This window comes from Marmota flaviventris, chromosome 6 (assembly GCF_047511675.1).
Source record: "Marmota flaviventris isolate mMarFla1 chromosome 6, mMarFla1.hap1, whole genome shotgun sequence".
NCBI lineage: Eukaryota > Metazoa > Chordata > Mammalia > Rodentia > Sciuridae > Marmota > Marmota flaviventris.
In genome coordinates, this window is record NC_092503.1 from 13,856,807 (window position 1) to 13,872,622 (window position 15,816).

Here is a 15,816-nt window from a genome sequence, read left to right on the forward strand (position 1 = left end):
CCATGTTTCCTTTCTCCTAACCAACCATTCCTTCTTTTCTAGTCTTTCATAGAAAATAGCAAGTTCTTTGAACAATATGAAGTGACATACCAGATCCTGAAACAGACAGCTGAGATGTACGTCAAAGCAGACGGTTCAGGTAAAACACACTGCAGAATTTGCTGCAGTGATGACTACATTAGCGTTTACAATCCACAGGTTTCAATGTGATCAGTTCAGTTTTCTTCTCTGCAAAATCTTTGTGTGACCATGCCATTGGCCTTGGAGAGGACATTATTAGATTCACTTCTCTTGACTTTGTGCAGTGTTTAACCCATGCAATTATACTCATGTGTTGTGTGTGTGGTGTGTATGTAGTCATCTTCTAAGAACGCAAAATAAGCATCATTTTTTTCTAAGTCACAATTTTCATCCTATTTTAAATTCTAAGGATTAAAAGCAAAAAAAAAATGGAATAATTTGAATATCACAATCAGGGAAATGAGAGGTTATGTTAGTGTGAAGATACAGTTTGTAAAATGTATTTGTTTTCAATTTGTAAATATGTCATAATTGTTGGAAATGAACTCTAGCATTGGTGATTAATACTATTGCATGCACACCAATATATAAGACCACAGGGGAAAAAAGGCATGGAGGATTTTAAATACAAAATAAAAATTGTAACTGGTTTTATCTTTGCAGTGGAAGAAGCTGAGAATGTGATGAAATTCATGAATGAAACCACAGCTCAGTGGAGGAATCTCTCAGTTGAAGTACGGAGTGTGAGGAGCATGCTGGAGGAAGTGATCTCTAACTGGGATCGCTATGGCAACACAGTGGCTAGTCTTCAAGCATGGCTAGAGGATGCTGAAAAAATGCTAAGTCAATCAGAAACTGCCAAAAAGGTAAGACTGTCTCATACAAAAGGAAAAGACAGGAATTTAGAAGTAAAAGGCTTCTTTCTATGTATGGTACTGGGAATTGAACCCAGGAGCGCTCTACCTCTAAGCTAGATTCCCCAGCCCTTTTTATTTGAAGATAAGGATTTCACTAAGTTGCCTAGGATGACCTTGAACTTGTGATCCTCCTATATCAGCTCAGGAGTTGCTGGGATTTCACATGTGCTCTGCTATGCCAGGCTATGAGAGACAGTTTTTGTAGCATAGTTCACTACGGAGTATTATATATTTGCAAGTTTGACTCAAGAATTCTCACTTTGCCCTAAAAGTTTCACTTTCAGGTTAGTAAATTATTGTAGACCAATAAATACTGGTTAATTAAAGTTCAGTTAAAACAGTCCCCAACCTGGTCAGTTTAACATATGACTTTTATATTCAGATGACCAATAAATGGATGGGGGTGGTGTCCAGCAGGATCCCCTGAGTGCCAATAGCCCTGTGCTCAGCAAGCTCTGTATGTGGAGGGGAATATCTTAGACACCACTCTTGGTGGATTTTCTACTTTAACAGAGGTTCAAAACAACACTGAATAACATAGAACTGATTCTGTGAGGTAGCATACACCATCAAGCAGCTGGACCACCACATTTTTAACTCTTTAGAGATTCAGTTCTGGACTTCATCAACCCTCAATCTATATAGAAGTGATTTCTTTTTTCACTGGTTACAAGTGTATATATGTGTGCACATGGGGGGGGGGTTACTATTTCATTTGAATGTCATTTATATATAAATATCAATGGACTGAGTTATGTATATAGATCTTAAAATGGAAACCTGATATTTTCAATGAAATATCAATGTATATGTAAAAGATTAAAATGTTGGTCTTACATATGATACATACATTAAGATTAATTACTGCTACCAGTTGCAATGGCACGTGCCTAAAAATCTCAGGTAATTAGGAGGCTGAGGCAGGAGAACCAGGAGTTTAAGGCCAGCCTGAGCAATGTGATAAGATCCTATCTCAAAAAAAAAAAAAAAAAAAAAGAATAAATTAGTGCTTGCCACCCAAGATTGGATCATCTGTTATTGTTTGCACAAGTAAATCTATTGTTTTTAAGTGTTTTTCCCATTTTTATTCATATGAATTAAACATTTTTTAATATCTACACAAGACAAAACTAAGTACCCACACAGATTTTAACTTTTCTGATCAGACCAGCAGTGCCCTGGTAGATGTCATATGTGTTAATTTGATCCAAAGAATGTAACCACCAGAAACAGAAATGTTCTCATCTATTTATGTAGAAAATCCTCCCACACATGGCTTATGAAATGAAGTTTGAATTTTCCTTGGTTTTTACTGTGATGTATGTGTGTGTGCATATGTGAACACATACATTTAGTTTGAAATGAGTTTGAAACATTCTTATTTGCTTAAGGCTGCAAATTTGGCAATAAATCAGCTTCAAAGGATGTTACTGTATTAAATGTTCTTGATGCAAATATTTAATTTAGAAATGTTTCAATTGATGTTTATCCCCATAATTGTTAATTATCTTAATATTATATATATGTGTGTGTATATATGCATATATATATACACACACACAGATTTTTAAACAAAAGTAACAATTCAAAAATATATTTAAAAATTTTAAGAAAGCTGTTTATTTCCCTGTTATATATTATGCTTCTTACATTCCCTGGCACTAGTGTTTCCTTGTTTGAATGCTATGCATAATAAACCTCTGATGCTTACAGAAATTCATTCATTGTTTATTCAACTGCAAAATGGAAATAAAAAAGAATCACCATATTCTGTTTCTTTTTCAGCAAAAGAGAGAGCATAACTATTCCTATAAAAGATACTAAGGGCAGGGAAAAGTGGCATGTACCCATAGTCCCAGCTAATTGGGAGGCTGAAGCAGGAGGATCTCTTGAGTCCAGGAGTTCAGGGCCAGCCAGAGTAACGAGAGTAGCAAGACCCTATCTCCAAAGACAATTTCCAAAGTCAATAAAAGAGACTTGGTGCTTCTAGTTCATATTTTGAAATTTTATTTAAAATTTGTATTTTGAGGAGCTGGGGATGTGGTGTGCGGCCCAGGTTCGATCCTCAGCACCACATACAAACAAAGATGTTGTGTCTACCGAAATCTAAAAAATAAATATTAGAAAAATTCTCTCTCTCTCTCTCTCTCTCTCTCTCTCTCTCTCTCTCACTCTTGCTCTTTAAAAAAAAAAATTGTATTTTGAAAGAGATTTAAGGCTTAAAATTTACACACACTTTAGAATGCAGATATTTCATAGTCTGGTAACTTTTATATCTGTTACTAATATTTGATTTATGTCTTACAATATAACACATTCTTTGTTGTTTAGGATTTTTTTCGAAATTTGCCTCATTGGATTCAGCAGCATACCGCCATGAATGATGCTGGCAATTTTCTAATTGAAACTTGTGATGAGATGGTTTCCCGTGACCTTAAGCAGCAATTACTACTGCTCAATGGGAGGTGGAGGGAGTTGTTTATGGAAGTCAAGCAAGTACGTTTCAAATCTGTACTCACTTCAAACGTGTCTGTGTTGTAAATGTGGTGATAAGCAATCTGTTTAGAGGCAATTTTACTTTTATAGCATGAGCTTATTAAGACAGAATAAAGAAGTGTTTAGAACCAATACATGATAGAGTTGATTATTCCTTCTTTTCCATTTGTAATAGCGGAATGGCACAGAAGTCTAGAGTTTGATTAAGGATTATGTTAACATATGGAGCCTACTTGTATGGAATGATTCACTTTCAAATCATACTTCTGCATTGCTATGCTGGTTCCTTTTCTCCTTTCAAAGTAATTGGACTTACTTCAAACCTATCTAAAATAAGAATCAGGAATTAGAGGCTCTTACCATATAACAATCCAAGAGCATAAGACATTATGTCAAAGTGCAGGTTGAGGGTTTCTCGAGTTACAGCTTAATGGCTTTCAAATGCTCTCCACCTCCTTTCTTCACAGTATGCTCGAGCAGATGAGATGGACAGAATGAAGAAGGAATATACAGACTGTGTTACTACCCTCTCTGTTTTCACAACTGAAGCCCATAGGAAGTTTTCAGAGCCCTTCGACGTCTCTTTTATTAACATCAAGTTGTTAATTCAAGACTTAGAGGTGAGGGGTTTTGGGGTCATAAAATGAAAACTCCATCCTCTTGTGAAAATAAAGATCAGCAAGTTTGCAAAATCATTATCAAAGCTGTCTCTCTTTTTCCTGGGCATCATTTTGACAGGTCCATACTGATTCATGCCTTCCATTAAAAAAAAAAAAAAAAAAAAAAAAACCTTGAATTTTTTAAAGAGAGAGTTTTAGTCATATGAAGCAACCTCAAAATAATTTTTCAATTTGGAGATCTTTTTTTTCCTACAATCAAATTGTAAAACACTAGTCAAAACCAGGAGACATCTATAGGTGGTACCTCCATATAAATGCATCTAACAAAAAAGGATTTATTACATGAATTGTGGTATTTATGTACTTTGAACAGCCTATAGCTCTCAAAAGTGAAATAGTGGAAGAATATTTAATAGCATGAAAATATTTTATAGTATATTGTTAAGTGAGAAAAGCAAACCACAACTTGTCATTTTTGTTCTTGTAAAAATAAAACAATGGGTATATACACACACACCAGAAAGAAACATTAATAATATAATGATGAGATAGTGGCTTTGGCTATTATTGTGTGAGAAAACTATATATATGTTCCCTAAACTTTCATTATTTTAGTATCTCTAATTTATAAGTTTTCTGCAATGACAATGTTTAAATTTTTTAAGAAAAAAAAATAAGTTTTAAAGTCAGAATTTCCCCACATTGGTAATATACATTTACATGATATAGTATTTCTATATTACATTAACATATTCATCAAAAACATAAAGATTAATTTACCTAGTCCTTATGTTAATGATAGCTGGTCACCTTTAAAGGGAAGTTTTTATCTGTGTAATATTGCCTATATTGTTAGAGCAAGATTGCAATAAATCACCAAGTTGATCTTAAAGCAGGAGATGGAAACTTGATTCACCAATTGGTGGTCCAGATCCACCATCTGGCGGGCCAAGGGGTAGGCTGCAAGTCTATAACCTTCGACCCCTTCCTGGGATCTGAATGCACATTTTATAGTCCAAAAACCATATTAAAGCATAAGTGGCTGTTGCTATGATTCAAAACCATAAATGTCATGAGATATAAAATAATAAGCAGCAAAGAGGTGGGCCAAAACATCCCTAATTGTGTAAAAGTTAAAGAATCGTTACTAACATCTAGACAATCAATCTCTGTACATTGTCCAAGAAAAAAAGAGAGAACACTTTTACGTTGTATAAGAATTACCATTTTGTGTTGCCAAACATGCTAGCTAAGCAACTGTTGATGGGTACAGAGGTGGGGCTTTCCATGGGAGAAGGATTTTTTATATGATGTGGGGTCTCAAGGAAAAAAATGGAGTCTGTTTGGTCATTGCCCATGTAGCCTGACCCATAACAATATATTAGTAATGAAGGAAAAGCAATGACCAGAATCTTGAAAACTTTTCTACGCATATAGAATTTCATAAAGTGCATATTGATTTTTGTTTTGCCTTCTGTGGAATCTTGAGATTAAAAGGAAATGTGTCATGTGTTAATTGAGCTGTTTCAATGATTCATGCAGGATATTGAGCAGAGGGTGCCTGTAATGGATGCCCAGTACAAGATGATCACAAAGACAGCACATCTCATTGCCAAAGAGAGCCCCCAAGAAGAAGCCAGCGAGATGTTTGCAACCATGTCCAGGCTCAAAGAGCAGCTAGCCAAGGTGCGAGAGTAACACTTCCATGCACAGCATGTAGAGTGGCACCCGAGCCACCTTCAGCTTGTCCCCTGCCCCCTCTGGCTCCCTGTCAGCAACCCTGCTTTTGTTTCTTATTGGGATTTCTGATTTAGTAACTTGGGTGTGAATTTTTAAAATAAAACTATGATGCTGATACCAAGTATTACCTCTTGGTAATCAGCTATTGTTAACTTTCAAGTGCAATAGCTATTCTTTATTAGAAAGATATTTTTGGAGAAGAGTCACATGTGGTAAAACAGAAAGAAGAGGAGGAGGAAAAAGAGGAAAGGAGGAGAGCATATATTTTAATGAGAATTTATTGAGATTTATTTGCTGTACCCCCATTCTAAGCTTACTTATGCTCTTTCCTGCTAACATAACCACAAATCAATAAAATTCCTTCCCCCTCATTCACAGAGCTCACCGTAGGTTTAACATATTTCCATTTCTGCCACTTCTGTGCAGGTACTAGATAGCTATAAAGAGTAGCCATAAGCCTTTTCTACTTAATTGGGGGATTTTCCTTAAAAGCTTAGGAAGTTTCATTGGGGTCTTTAATCTATCTAAATTTTAGTTTTAGGAGGATAACATTGTTTGTAAAATCTACTTAGATTGGGTGATTTAAAGGTAGAGAAAGGAGTGATTTTAAAATGAATAGGAACATTATAAGGAATTAGAAAATAAAGGAAAAGAAAGTAGACATATCTATTAAGTAGAAGAGGGAAAGTGGAAAAAAAGAGAATAACCTAAGTGAAATCAGTAGTGGAGAATTACTGAAAAGAGGAAGAAAGACAGAGGATGAAAATAGGAACACATTGGTCATGAAAAAAGAAGAACTTGTTCAGTCTAATGTATGTTAGAAAGTTGATTTTCAATTCATTTTATTTCAACATTCAAGTTCGAATTTTTATAATTTAATGGTAATAGATAAAAATAGTACTGGCTGACAGCAAAATTTGCCAAAGGGTAGGTGCAATTCCAAGTTGCATTTTCAGGCTGGGGGTGTAGCTCATCGATAGAGCATAGAGCATTTGCCTGACATGCATGAGGCCCTGGGTTTGATCCCTAGTTTGAAAACAAAACAAAAAAAATCAATCAAAGTCAACACTTTCGAGTTGGTTATTTGACTCCTGGGCTTGCACTTATTAGCCTGAGCCAGGTGTGGTCTAGGGCAAGACTTGAGAGAGCAAATTGTACCTTTAGATACATTTAAGCCTTTACATTTTCCTATTGCTGGTTCAGATGCAGCATCTTGATGGGTTTTCTGTTGCACCAGGAAAAATCAATAAAGCTCACTGCTTTTTGTGCACATTCATTGATTCTTGTAGTTTATTTAGTTCAAGCAAGTTTTAGCAGTCTTGATGCAGAGAGAGTTTCTTTCTTTTGATCCTTCAGGCAGTATATTCTAAAACATGAAAATATTTTAGCTTATGCTATTATGTATTTAAGATTATAACAAAATGTTTTCATCTACTTCAGGGATTATTTTTAGAATATTATTGATTTTACTTAGCTTCTCATCTTTGTATTTTATGAAAAACAAAAAAAAAACATTCTACTAATAAATGCTGATTAATTTCTTTTCCATACCTGTCTGAAAGCATTAATAGTTGCTTGGAATCATAATTATTATAATAATGATGATGATAGTTGGAGGCAACTATAGGTAAATAAAAAGGGTTGAGCAGTTCCTGGAAATTTGCAGATCCTGGAGTCCAGCATCAAGGTAGGCAGGCAGACAGTCTATGGAGCTCTTGAACTTCAGGAGCTTATGGCTTCGTCATGAATGTATTGCAGATGCACAGACTAGCAACAATTATTTTAGAGACAAGTGACAGAAGAAGGCTGGGCCAGTTTCGCCTGGAGAGATATCCCTTGGCCTGGGAATATCCGTGGTTAAATTAGTGGGATGTAGGAAAGCGCAGGGGTATCAGGGAAGCGTGAGTTAGCAGGTGCATAAGTTTGTCAGAACTCAGGGTTCAAGTAGGAGAGTTCCTGAAATTAAAGCTGGAAGACACAGGTCACGAAGTGATGTCATAATTTGTGACTATCTTGGGTCATATTTCAAAGTGAAAATGAGTTGCATGGTTTATGAAGGGAATCTGATGCCATCTGCTTCCCTGACAACCACTGTTTAGATGGAAAAGTGCTATCCAGATGGAGGACTCGGATGAATTTTCATGAGAAAACCCCATTGTCATTTATTTTTCTTAGTAGTACAGCAGTATGGATTTCTGACACCAAAATTTAACAACACAGAGGAAATATCAATAAGAAATGGCTTTAGAAATTCACAAACACCAAATGACTATGTCGTTAAATAAAATGTTCCTGAAAGCTATGCATAGTGCCCTGCCGGTGTTGGACTTAATGACCTTTCATGGGATTTTTGTTTTTGTATTTTTAAAGGTCAAAGAGTGCTACTCCCCACTTCTGTATGAGTCTCAGCAGCTGGTGGTTCCATTGGAGGAATTAGAAAAGCAGATAACATCTTTCTATGACTTACTCGGAAAAATCAATGACATTATAACAGTTCTTGAGCGTGAGGCACAATCTAGTGCTCTTTTTAAACAAAAACATCAGGTAAGAAAATTCCTTTTGGGGAAACATAATTATTTTAAAGTACATATAATAAAATTGCAGTGCTGCTTACAGTAAAAGAAGTGCAATTAGAATGAAAACATTTTTTTGAAAATAATACAGTACTAATAACTCAAAACAATAATGCATATTTTGTGTAAAGATGAAAACCCAGCTGGTGGAGGGGTTTGACCCATTTTTAGGGGCTTAGAGCAGGTGGGGCTCAGAGTGGGGCTCTAATCATCTGAATTAAGAAGTTTCCTGAGTTGAGCAAAATTACAAAGACCAGTGTGTTGGAATGCCTGCCTCTGACTTCTTTGAACTTGGCTATACTCAGCAGACATTTATGCGCATTTGCTCCTCACACGCCGCCTCTGCTGTGCCTTCTGAACTCCAAGCTTGACAATGAAAGTTCACACTGTCTCTCTGAAACAAGGAGTATATCTCTGAAGTAGAAGCAAATCTACTGTTGCCTCTTGGAACAAAACCAGCACCCACGATAGAAAGACCTTCTGTTATCCTCTCTGCTTTGTGTTTAATTTTCTAGTATTATCTTTCTACCAGTGAATCTAGGGATCATGTTTGACAAAGTTCACAAAAAGTTTAGTGTAAATAAATTCTCCCTTGTACTTTCTAAAGGGTAGAAAATATATATTTAATTTTTTTTTCATCTTTATATAGACATTTTTTGATGGGCAGAGGGTAATTTAGTGCTCCTTCCTGCATATCATCTTTGGTCACTACCTGCTACCTCACTGACAAAATGGAGAATTTCATTTAAAAAAAGTATATGTTTCTCTATCTCTTGAGTCTTTGGAGTTATATATACATTATACACACACACACACACACAAACACATATACAATATAAATAATTTATTCCATTTCTATTAAGTGTCTACAATCTTATATTTTGTGGTATCTTTTCTTTGACCTTGGGAATCAATCTGTTTATACAACCACAAACTCTGAAAACGTTTTTGGTGTAATCCTTGATATTTTGTCTCATGTTTAGTGAACAGGTCTGTATGCATAGCCTTCTTAGTGTTTCAGTTAATTGACTGGCTTAGTTGCTTTATTATAAATGAGCCCATCTCAGATGAAGATAAAACTAATGTAGGAAAGGTTGCCACTGAACTAATTGAAATGGATTCCTGGAAGGAGACAAATTCACTTCTTAGAAAAAGCAGAGTATCTGAAACAAGTCACCCAGATACTTAGATCTTAGGTCTGATGCCAAAAAATTATGAAGCCTTATTTAACTAACGGTCCTGGTCCTTAAACAAAAGTGATGATACCTAATAAAATGTATTCTGTTATTAGTAGCATTATTATTGCCATTAGTATTGAAGCCATAATCATCATATCACCAAACCTCATTTTAGTGACACCTCCTCATATGGTAAGGATTCTTTCACTGGGGGACATAGTGCCATTTCCTACATATTGCTGTAAATTGCCATCAAACAATTTTTGCATAATTAATGTTTATTATTAATTATAAATATTAATAATACTCATGACATATTTTTAACTTATGTTAGCTATCCCTTAAACCTACAAAGTGTTCAAAAGGAAAAAAATATGTCCTTGCCAAAACAAAACAAAACAAAAATATTAACAGTTGCTAGCTCTTAATATGTGAATATAGATGAACAAAAATGGCATCCACATGAGCAGTTTGAAATATATTTTTTCAAAGTAGTTAAGGGTTTTTAAGTTCATGTTGTTTCAATTCAAGGCAAAAATGAGTACCTTGTTGGGATGGGTTATTTCAACTCTATACTGTCAAAATTGCTACAGTGTCAGGCTGGTAGTCAGAGGGCAAAGGCTGTTGGTCACCACTGCAGTGTGTGACAGTTGCAAGTCTTCCCCAGTCCTAATGGTCAGCTGCCTTTTTAAAAAATTAGGATCTAGAGTTTGCTATTTCATTAATAAGGCTGAAAGCATGTGAACCTTAGAAATTCAAATGTTATAAATTTAGTGTATACAAATAATATATAAACTGCTACATCTGATTATTTCAAGAAAGTGATTTTCATTGATGCTAAATTAATTTAATCTTATTAAAACCTGATTATGTAGATTGTGTTTATGATTGTTCTCTCGATACACCAGTTGGATGAATAACAATTTTGATGCTTTGTCATTTTCTTAATGTTAATAAAATGTGCATGAAATATAAAAATCTCAAAAAACTCTTTGTGACATTTAAATGCCTTGTATAAAAAGCACTGACTTCAGTGATTGCTTAAAATTGAGCTCTTTTGGAAAAAAGTGTTCCTCTGTACTTTTGGTTTTACTTATTGCTGATCAAAAGCCTCAGAGCTATTTAAAGCTGTTCTTGTTATTTGTAATCGTTCCTCCCTCCATCCTTCCCCCCTTTTCATTTTCCTTTTCTTCCTTTATTTTTCAGTCTCTCCTGGATATAATATTATTGTGGGTTTCCCTTCCTTGTAGGAGCTGCTAGCTTGTCAAGAAACCTGTAAGAAAACCTTGGGGCTTGTTGAGAAAGGCAGTCAAACCATTCAAAAATTTGTGACCTTGAGCAATGTGTTAAAGCATTTTGATCAGACGAAGCTACAAAGACAGATTGCTGATGTTCATGTTGCTTTTCAGGTAATCTGCTCTCCTTGCCCTACAGTCATGAGCCCACAAAAATACAGAACAAGGACAAGTAATTTCCACTTCTTGCCAAAATCCCTCACCTTCCAGTATTTAGAAGGCAAACCTTTTACCTCTTCTTTCCCTAATATTAATTAAAAAGAGTTAATTATTCTTATAATAAAGTATCTTCCTCCCAAGTGTTTTTTGAAGAAAAAAAGTACATAATACTACCGGACCAAATGATGCTTTCAGCAGTGAGAAAGCAGCATCCTATTATGATTAGAGTCAGTTCTCTCTAGCTGTAGATTCCACATCTGCAGATTTACCAGGAGGTGGTAATAATTGGGTGAAAAGTTGCATTTATACTGAACATGTACAGCCTTCTTTTTCTTGTCATTATTTCCTCAACAATGCAATATAGTAAGTATTTACATGGCATTTACATTATAGTAGATATTTTGAGTAACTGAGAAATGATTTCTCAAATACAGGAGAATGTGTCTGGGTAAGTACTCCACCACTTTATGTAAAAGAATTGAGCATCTGTGGGTTTGGTATCTTTGGGGGTCCTGGAAACAATCCCCCAAGGATACCAAGGGATGATTATATCTTTTACATCAAGAATATGGTAAAGAAAACGGGGGACTGGAAGAAGCATGCGGAAACCAACAGTCGCTTGATGAAGAAATTCGAGGAGTCTCGGGCAGAGTTGGAGAAAGTGCTGCGGGTCGCACAGGAGGGCCTTGAGGAGAAGGGGGATCCCGAAGAGCTGCTGCCGAAACACACTGTGAGTCTGCCCTCCGTGGTGCATTGGCCCCAGTGCATGGACACCTGCTCTTGGATGAGAATATCCAAAGAGCCAGTGTGCCACCTAATGCAGAGGGGGAGGGGTGGGGAGTTGGGAAGGTGGGAGGGGGAGGGGTGGGGAGTTGGGAAGGTGGGAGGGAGAGGGGTGGGGAGTTGGGAAGTTTGGGAGCATTTTAGATATGAGACCAGAGAAATGTTTTTCAGTCAACTGGATCAGAGAGTCCTCAATGCTTTCCTGAGAAATGTGGGGCAAGAAGGACTTCGAGAGCAATTGATTCGCCTGTGTTTTAGTCACCTTTTTTACTGCTGTGACTAAAAGATCTAACCAGAAAAATTTTAGAGGAGGAAAAATTTATTTAGGGGTTCACGGTTTCGGAGGTCTCAATCCGTAGATCTCAGGCTCCATTCCTCAGGGCTCTAGGTGAAGCAGACCATCACAGTGGAAGAGTGTGGCAGAGCGAAGCAGCTCATCTAGTGATCAGGACACACACACACACACACACAGAGAGAGAGAGAGAGGTGTCTTCACTTGCCAGATACAAATATATATCCCAAAGCCACCCCCTCAATGCCCACCTCCTTCAACCACACCTACCACTTTATACCACTCAGTTACCACTCAGTTAATCCCTACCAGGGGATCAATTCACTAATTAGGTTCAGACTCTCACAACCCAATCATTTATCTTCTGACTGTTCAAAATGTCCCTGTGTTGTCTCACACAATGTGGGGGACACCTCACATCCAAATCATAACCACGCATTTCTGAGACCATTCTTAAACCCCTGGAATATTAAAGAGTCAGGATAATTCGGCCTCTCGAAATTACAAATTCATTATTTAGCTCAGAAATTCTTCTGTAACTCCGTTTTTTTATAAAATAGATAATTTGAGGTGAGAGGCTAATTCATGTTAGAGATGACTTGAAGGCCAGTAGCTCATAACAAAATTTGTCCCAGTCTTGTGAGGCCATCTTCATGTTTATCCTACTTCTTTAAATCATATTTGTATTGGGAACATTAGTAATACATGAAATGTCATGTGGATATGAGTGACATTTTCAGAACATGTATTTTGAATCTTTTTCCTGAAATTTCAGTGGATATGTATTTAAGCCACACTCTGAAATGATGACCCAATGTGTTTGGGATGCAGCTTTCTGAACTCAGGGTCAAGGTCTGTCACCATAAAGCACAAAGCATCTTATTCAGTTTATATACCTGTATTAGGTGGCACCTCTGTTCAGAATGACTGTTCAAAAGGTCCCTGCAGTCACACTCCTGAGACTGTGAGACCTGGTCACATGTCTGTACACACTATTGGTCTACTCAGACTGTCGTGACAAAATACCATAGACTGTGTGATTTACATGACAGATTTATTTCTCAGAGTTGTAGAGACTGGAAGTGTGAAATCAGGGTGCTGGAATGGTAGAGTTCTGACGAGGGTCCTCTTTCTGGCTGCCTATTCCATGTCCTTGTGGGAACACACTGGCAAGCTCTCTGCTGTCCTCTTCAATGAAAATATTGGTCCTACTATGAAGTTTCTGCCCCCATGACCTCATCTAAAATTCAGTACCCTGCAAAGGCCCCATCTCCAATGCCATCATATTTGGGGTTAGGGCTTCAACACAGGAATTTGAGGACACAGTCCCATCCATAGTGTGTGTGTTCAAGTGTGCACGTGGGGAAATGTGGGATGGCTCATAATGAATCACCAGGGCCCAGAATGCACTGTGGTCAAGAAATGAGGGGTTAAGAGACTTAGTGCTGGCTTTTTTCCTGCCCTTCTGACTTTACCAAAGAGGAAGAAAAGCTTATCACTATGGAATCAAGGTTTCAGAATTTTTCCACTGGCTTCTTAGAATATTCCACTGAATTTGAAGGCTGCAATGATTTTGTTTTTACTAAAGTGTAAAACATAATGGTCAAATTTCAAATATGAAAACTTTTGACTTCTAATGATAGATGCTTATAGTTTATTCCTGGAAAATAAAAAAAAAGTAGGGAATGTTCCAAATTTTTGAAGAGGGCAGCAGCTGGCTCAGATGCTGTCTCTCTGCCCAGCATCTTGACCACTTTGGCTCTTCCCTGCCAGGAGTTTTTCAGTCAGCTGGATCAGAGAGTCCTCAATGCTTTCCTGAAAGCCTGCGATGAGCTCACGGACATCCTCCCTGAGCAGGAGCAACAGGGGCTGCAGGAGGCTGTGAGAAAGCTCCATAAACAATGGAAGGTGAGTCAGGACCTGGGGACGCTGGGACAGCTTCAGGAGGGAAGGGAGAGAGTGTGAGGGTGCAGAGATGCAGGGCGGGAAATCAAGAAACTCACGGAAAGCCACCTTGGTACTTGTAAAAAAACCGAACTTGAGTAACACATAATAAACTATGGTAGAATTTCGATATGCCTATTTCACAGTAGCATAAATTTTATCATATGTTTTAAGTACTCTTTTTTTTTTCCAGCTTGTGTGATGAGGGCATTTAATTTATTCAACTGACATTTAATAAACACATCTCAGTTGAATAAATCATGATAGGTCTACTGGTGAAATCACTATATGTGTGTGTATGTGTGTGTGTGTGTGTAATAAAATCACTGTATGTGTATTACTTATATAAATTATTGTATTAATAATAATATATTACTACTATAATACACTATTGCTACATTGACAATATAAATTATTAAATATTAAATTACATATGTATGCCTATGTGTGTGTGTATAGTGTCCTCAAGGATTTTATCATCTAATATAAATAGCTATATTGTAAAAATATAAATAAAAGTATCTATTGGGTAAAAATTCAGAAATGAACAAAACATATTCCTTTTCCCACAAAAAAAGCTTATTAGATTTCAGTTTGGGAGATAATTAGTCACAAAAGATAAAAGTGTAGTATATAATAAGCTCAAAATGTATAAATGTTATATTTATGGAAGCTTTGAAAGATAGAGGTGGACCCACTTGGAGAATGGGGAAGAGTGAATAGAGTGACAATTTTGAGCTAGGACTTCAAAGAAAACACAGAGATGTTGGGGTGGAGAGGAAGGTGGAGTGCAAGTGGGAGGCATCAGGATCCCTTGGAGCCCAGTGTGATCCAAGTGTCACATGCTGTGGAGGAACTGTGGGAAGCAAGGGTGGGCCTGGCACACAGAGCCCTTTGGAAATGGGTACATCAACTTGCAGAGGCTGAGGGCTTTCCTCCCCAAACAGAGGGCAAGAAGTCTGCCCCAGCTACAGGAGAGTGCATGCTGCACAAGGTGACAGTTCATGGCATTATGTGAAGGAGCCTTGGGGATTGCCAGATTGACAGCTCTCCATCTGGTTAGGTTACTTTCTAGATTTTTTAAGTCTCAGTAACATGGGCTAAAACATCATCTTTTGTGCATATGAAAAGCACAGTGGAAAGACATATACCACTTTTGCTTTCTAGATTTGAAAATTAAAGTGACTCATTTAAACAAGAGATTCTCAAAGAAATCCAAGGTCTCTAAGTGCCTTTGAAGTTCAGCATACCTTAAATGTATTATGGATCGACACTTTAATTGAAGTGTCCTTGTTTTTCCATAGTCCAAGCTCATTTTTCTCATCAATTAGTATTCTTTCCCAAACTAATCCTTTTAAGTGCTAGAGGATTCAAGTTGGCTAAAATTAATAAGTTACAGAACTAAAAGTAATAAGGAAGCCTATGTTTATATCAAGAGAAGAGAACATTAGATGGTTATGTGTTGCACACTTGCTTGCTTATTTTTTCAATGCATGGTCTAATCAGAGGAGGACGGGCAGGTGGTCAGCTCTTTTGGGCTTTTTAATCCTTGTTTGTTTCAGTTTTTTTGGTGTGGGAGGGGGATGGATATTAATAAAATTTCCTCAAGTTTTCCCTTAGCTTTTTCAGTTACCCTGGAGCCTCAATAGTCTAATCTGAAAAATAGGGACACTCATTCTGTGCAGCACTAATGTAAAAATTAAACCAAAAGATCACTGTGGAGACACATGACCCACAGCAGGCTTGAAAGGAATCGCTGCAGCCCCACAAATTAGAAAAGTACAATATACGAAGTAAA

General features: G+C 36.9%; 1 protein-coding gene across 10 annotated transcripts in view; it reads left to right on the forward strand.

Annotated features, from left to right (window-relative positions):
* The window catches only part of Syne1 (spectrin repeat containing nuclear envelope protein 1), a 436,344-nt gene that overhangs the window by 145,858 nt on the left and 274,670 nt on the right, over positions 1-15,816 (forward strand). For all 10 annotated transcript variants that reach the window (XM_071612898.1, XM_071612903.1, XM_071612905.1 and 7 more), the window contains 9 exons: positions 43-139; positions 685-887; positions 3,270-3,434; positions 3,902-4,054; positions 5,597-5,740; positions 8,165-8,338; positions 10,796-10,954; positions 11,565-11,729; positions 13,848-13,982. In XM_071612898.1, the coding sequence (XP_071468999.1) occupies positions 43-139; positions 685-887; positions 3,270-3,434; positions 3,902-4,054; positions 5,597-5,740; positions 8,165-8,338; positions 10,796-10,954; positions 11,565-11,729; positions 13,848-13,982 (1,395 nt within the window). The remainder of the gene's footprint in view (positions 1-42; positions 140-684; positions 888-3,269; positions 3,435-3,901; positions 4,055-5,596; positions 5,741-8,164; positions 8,339-10,795; positions 10,955-11,564; positions 11,730-13,847; positions 13,983-15,816) is intronic.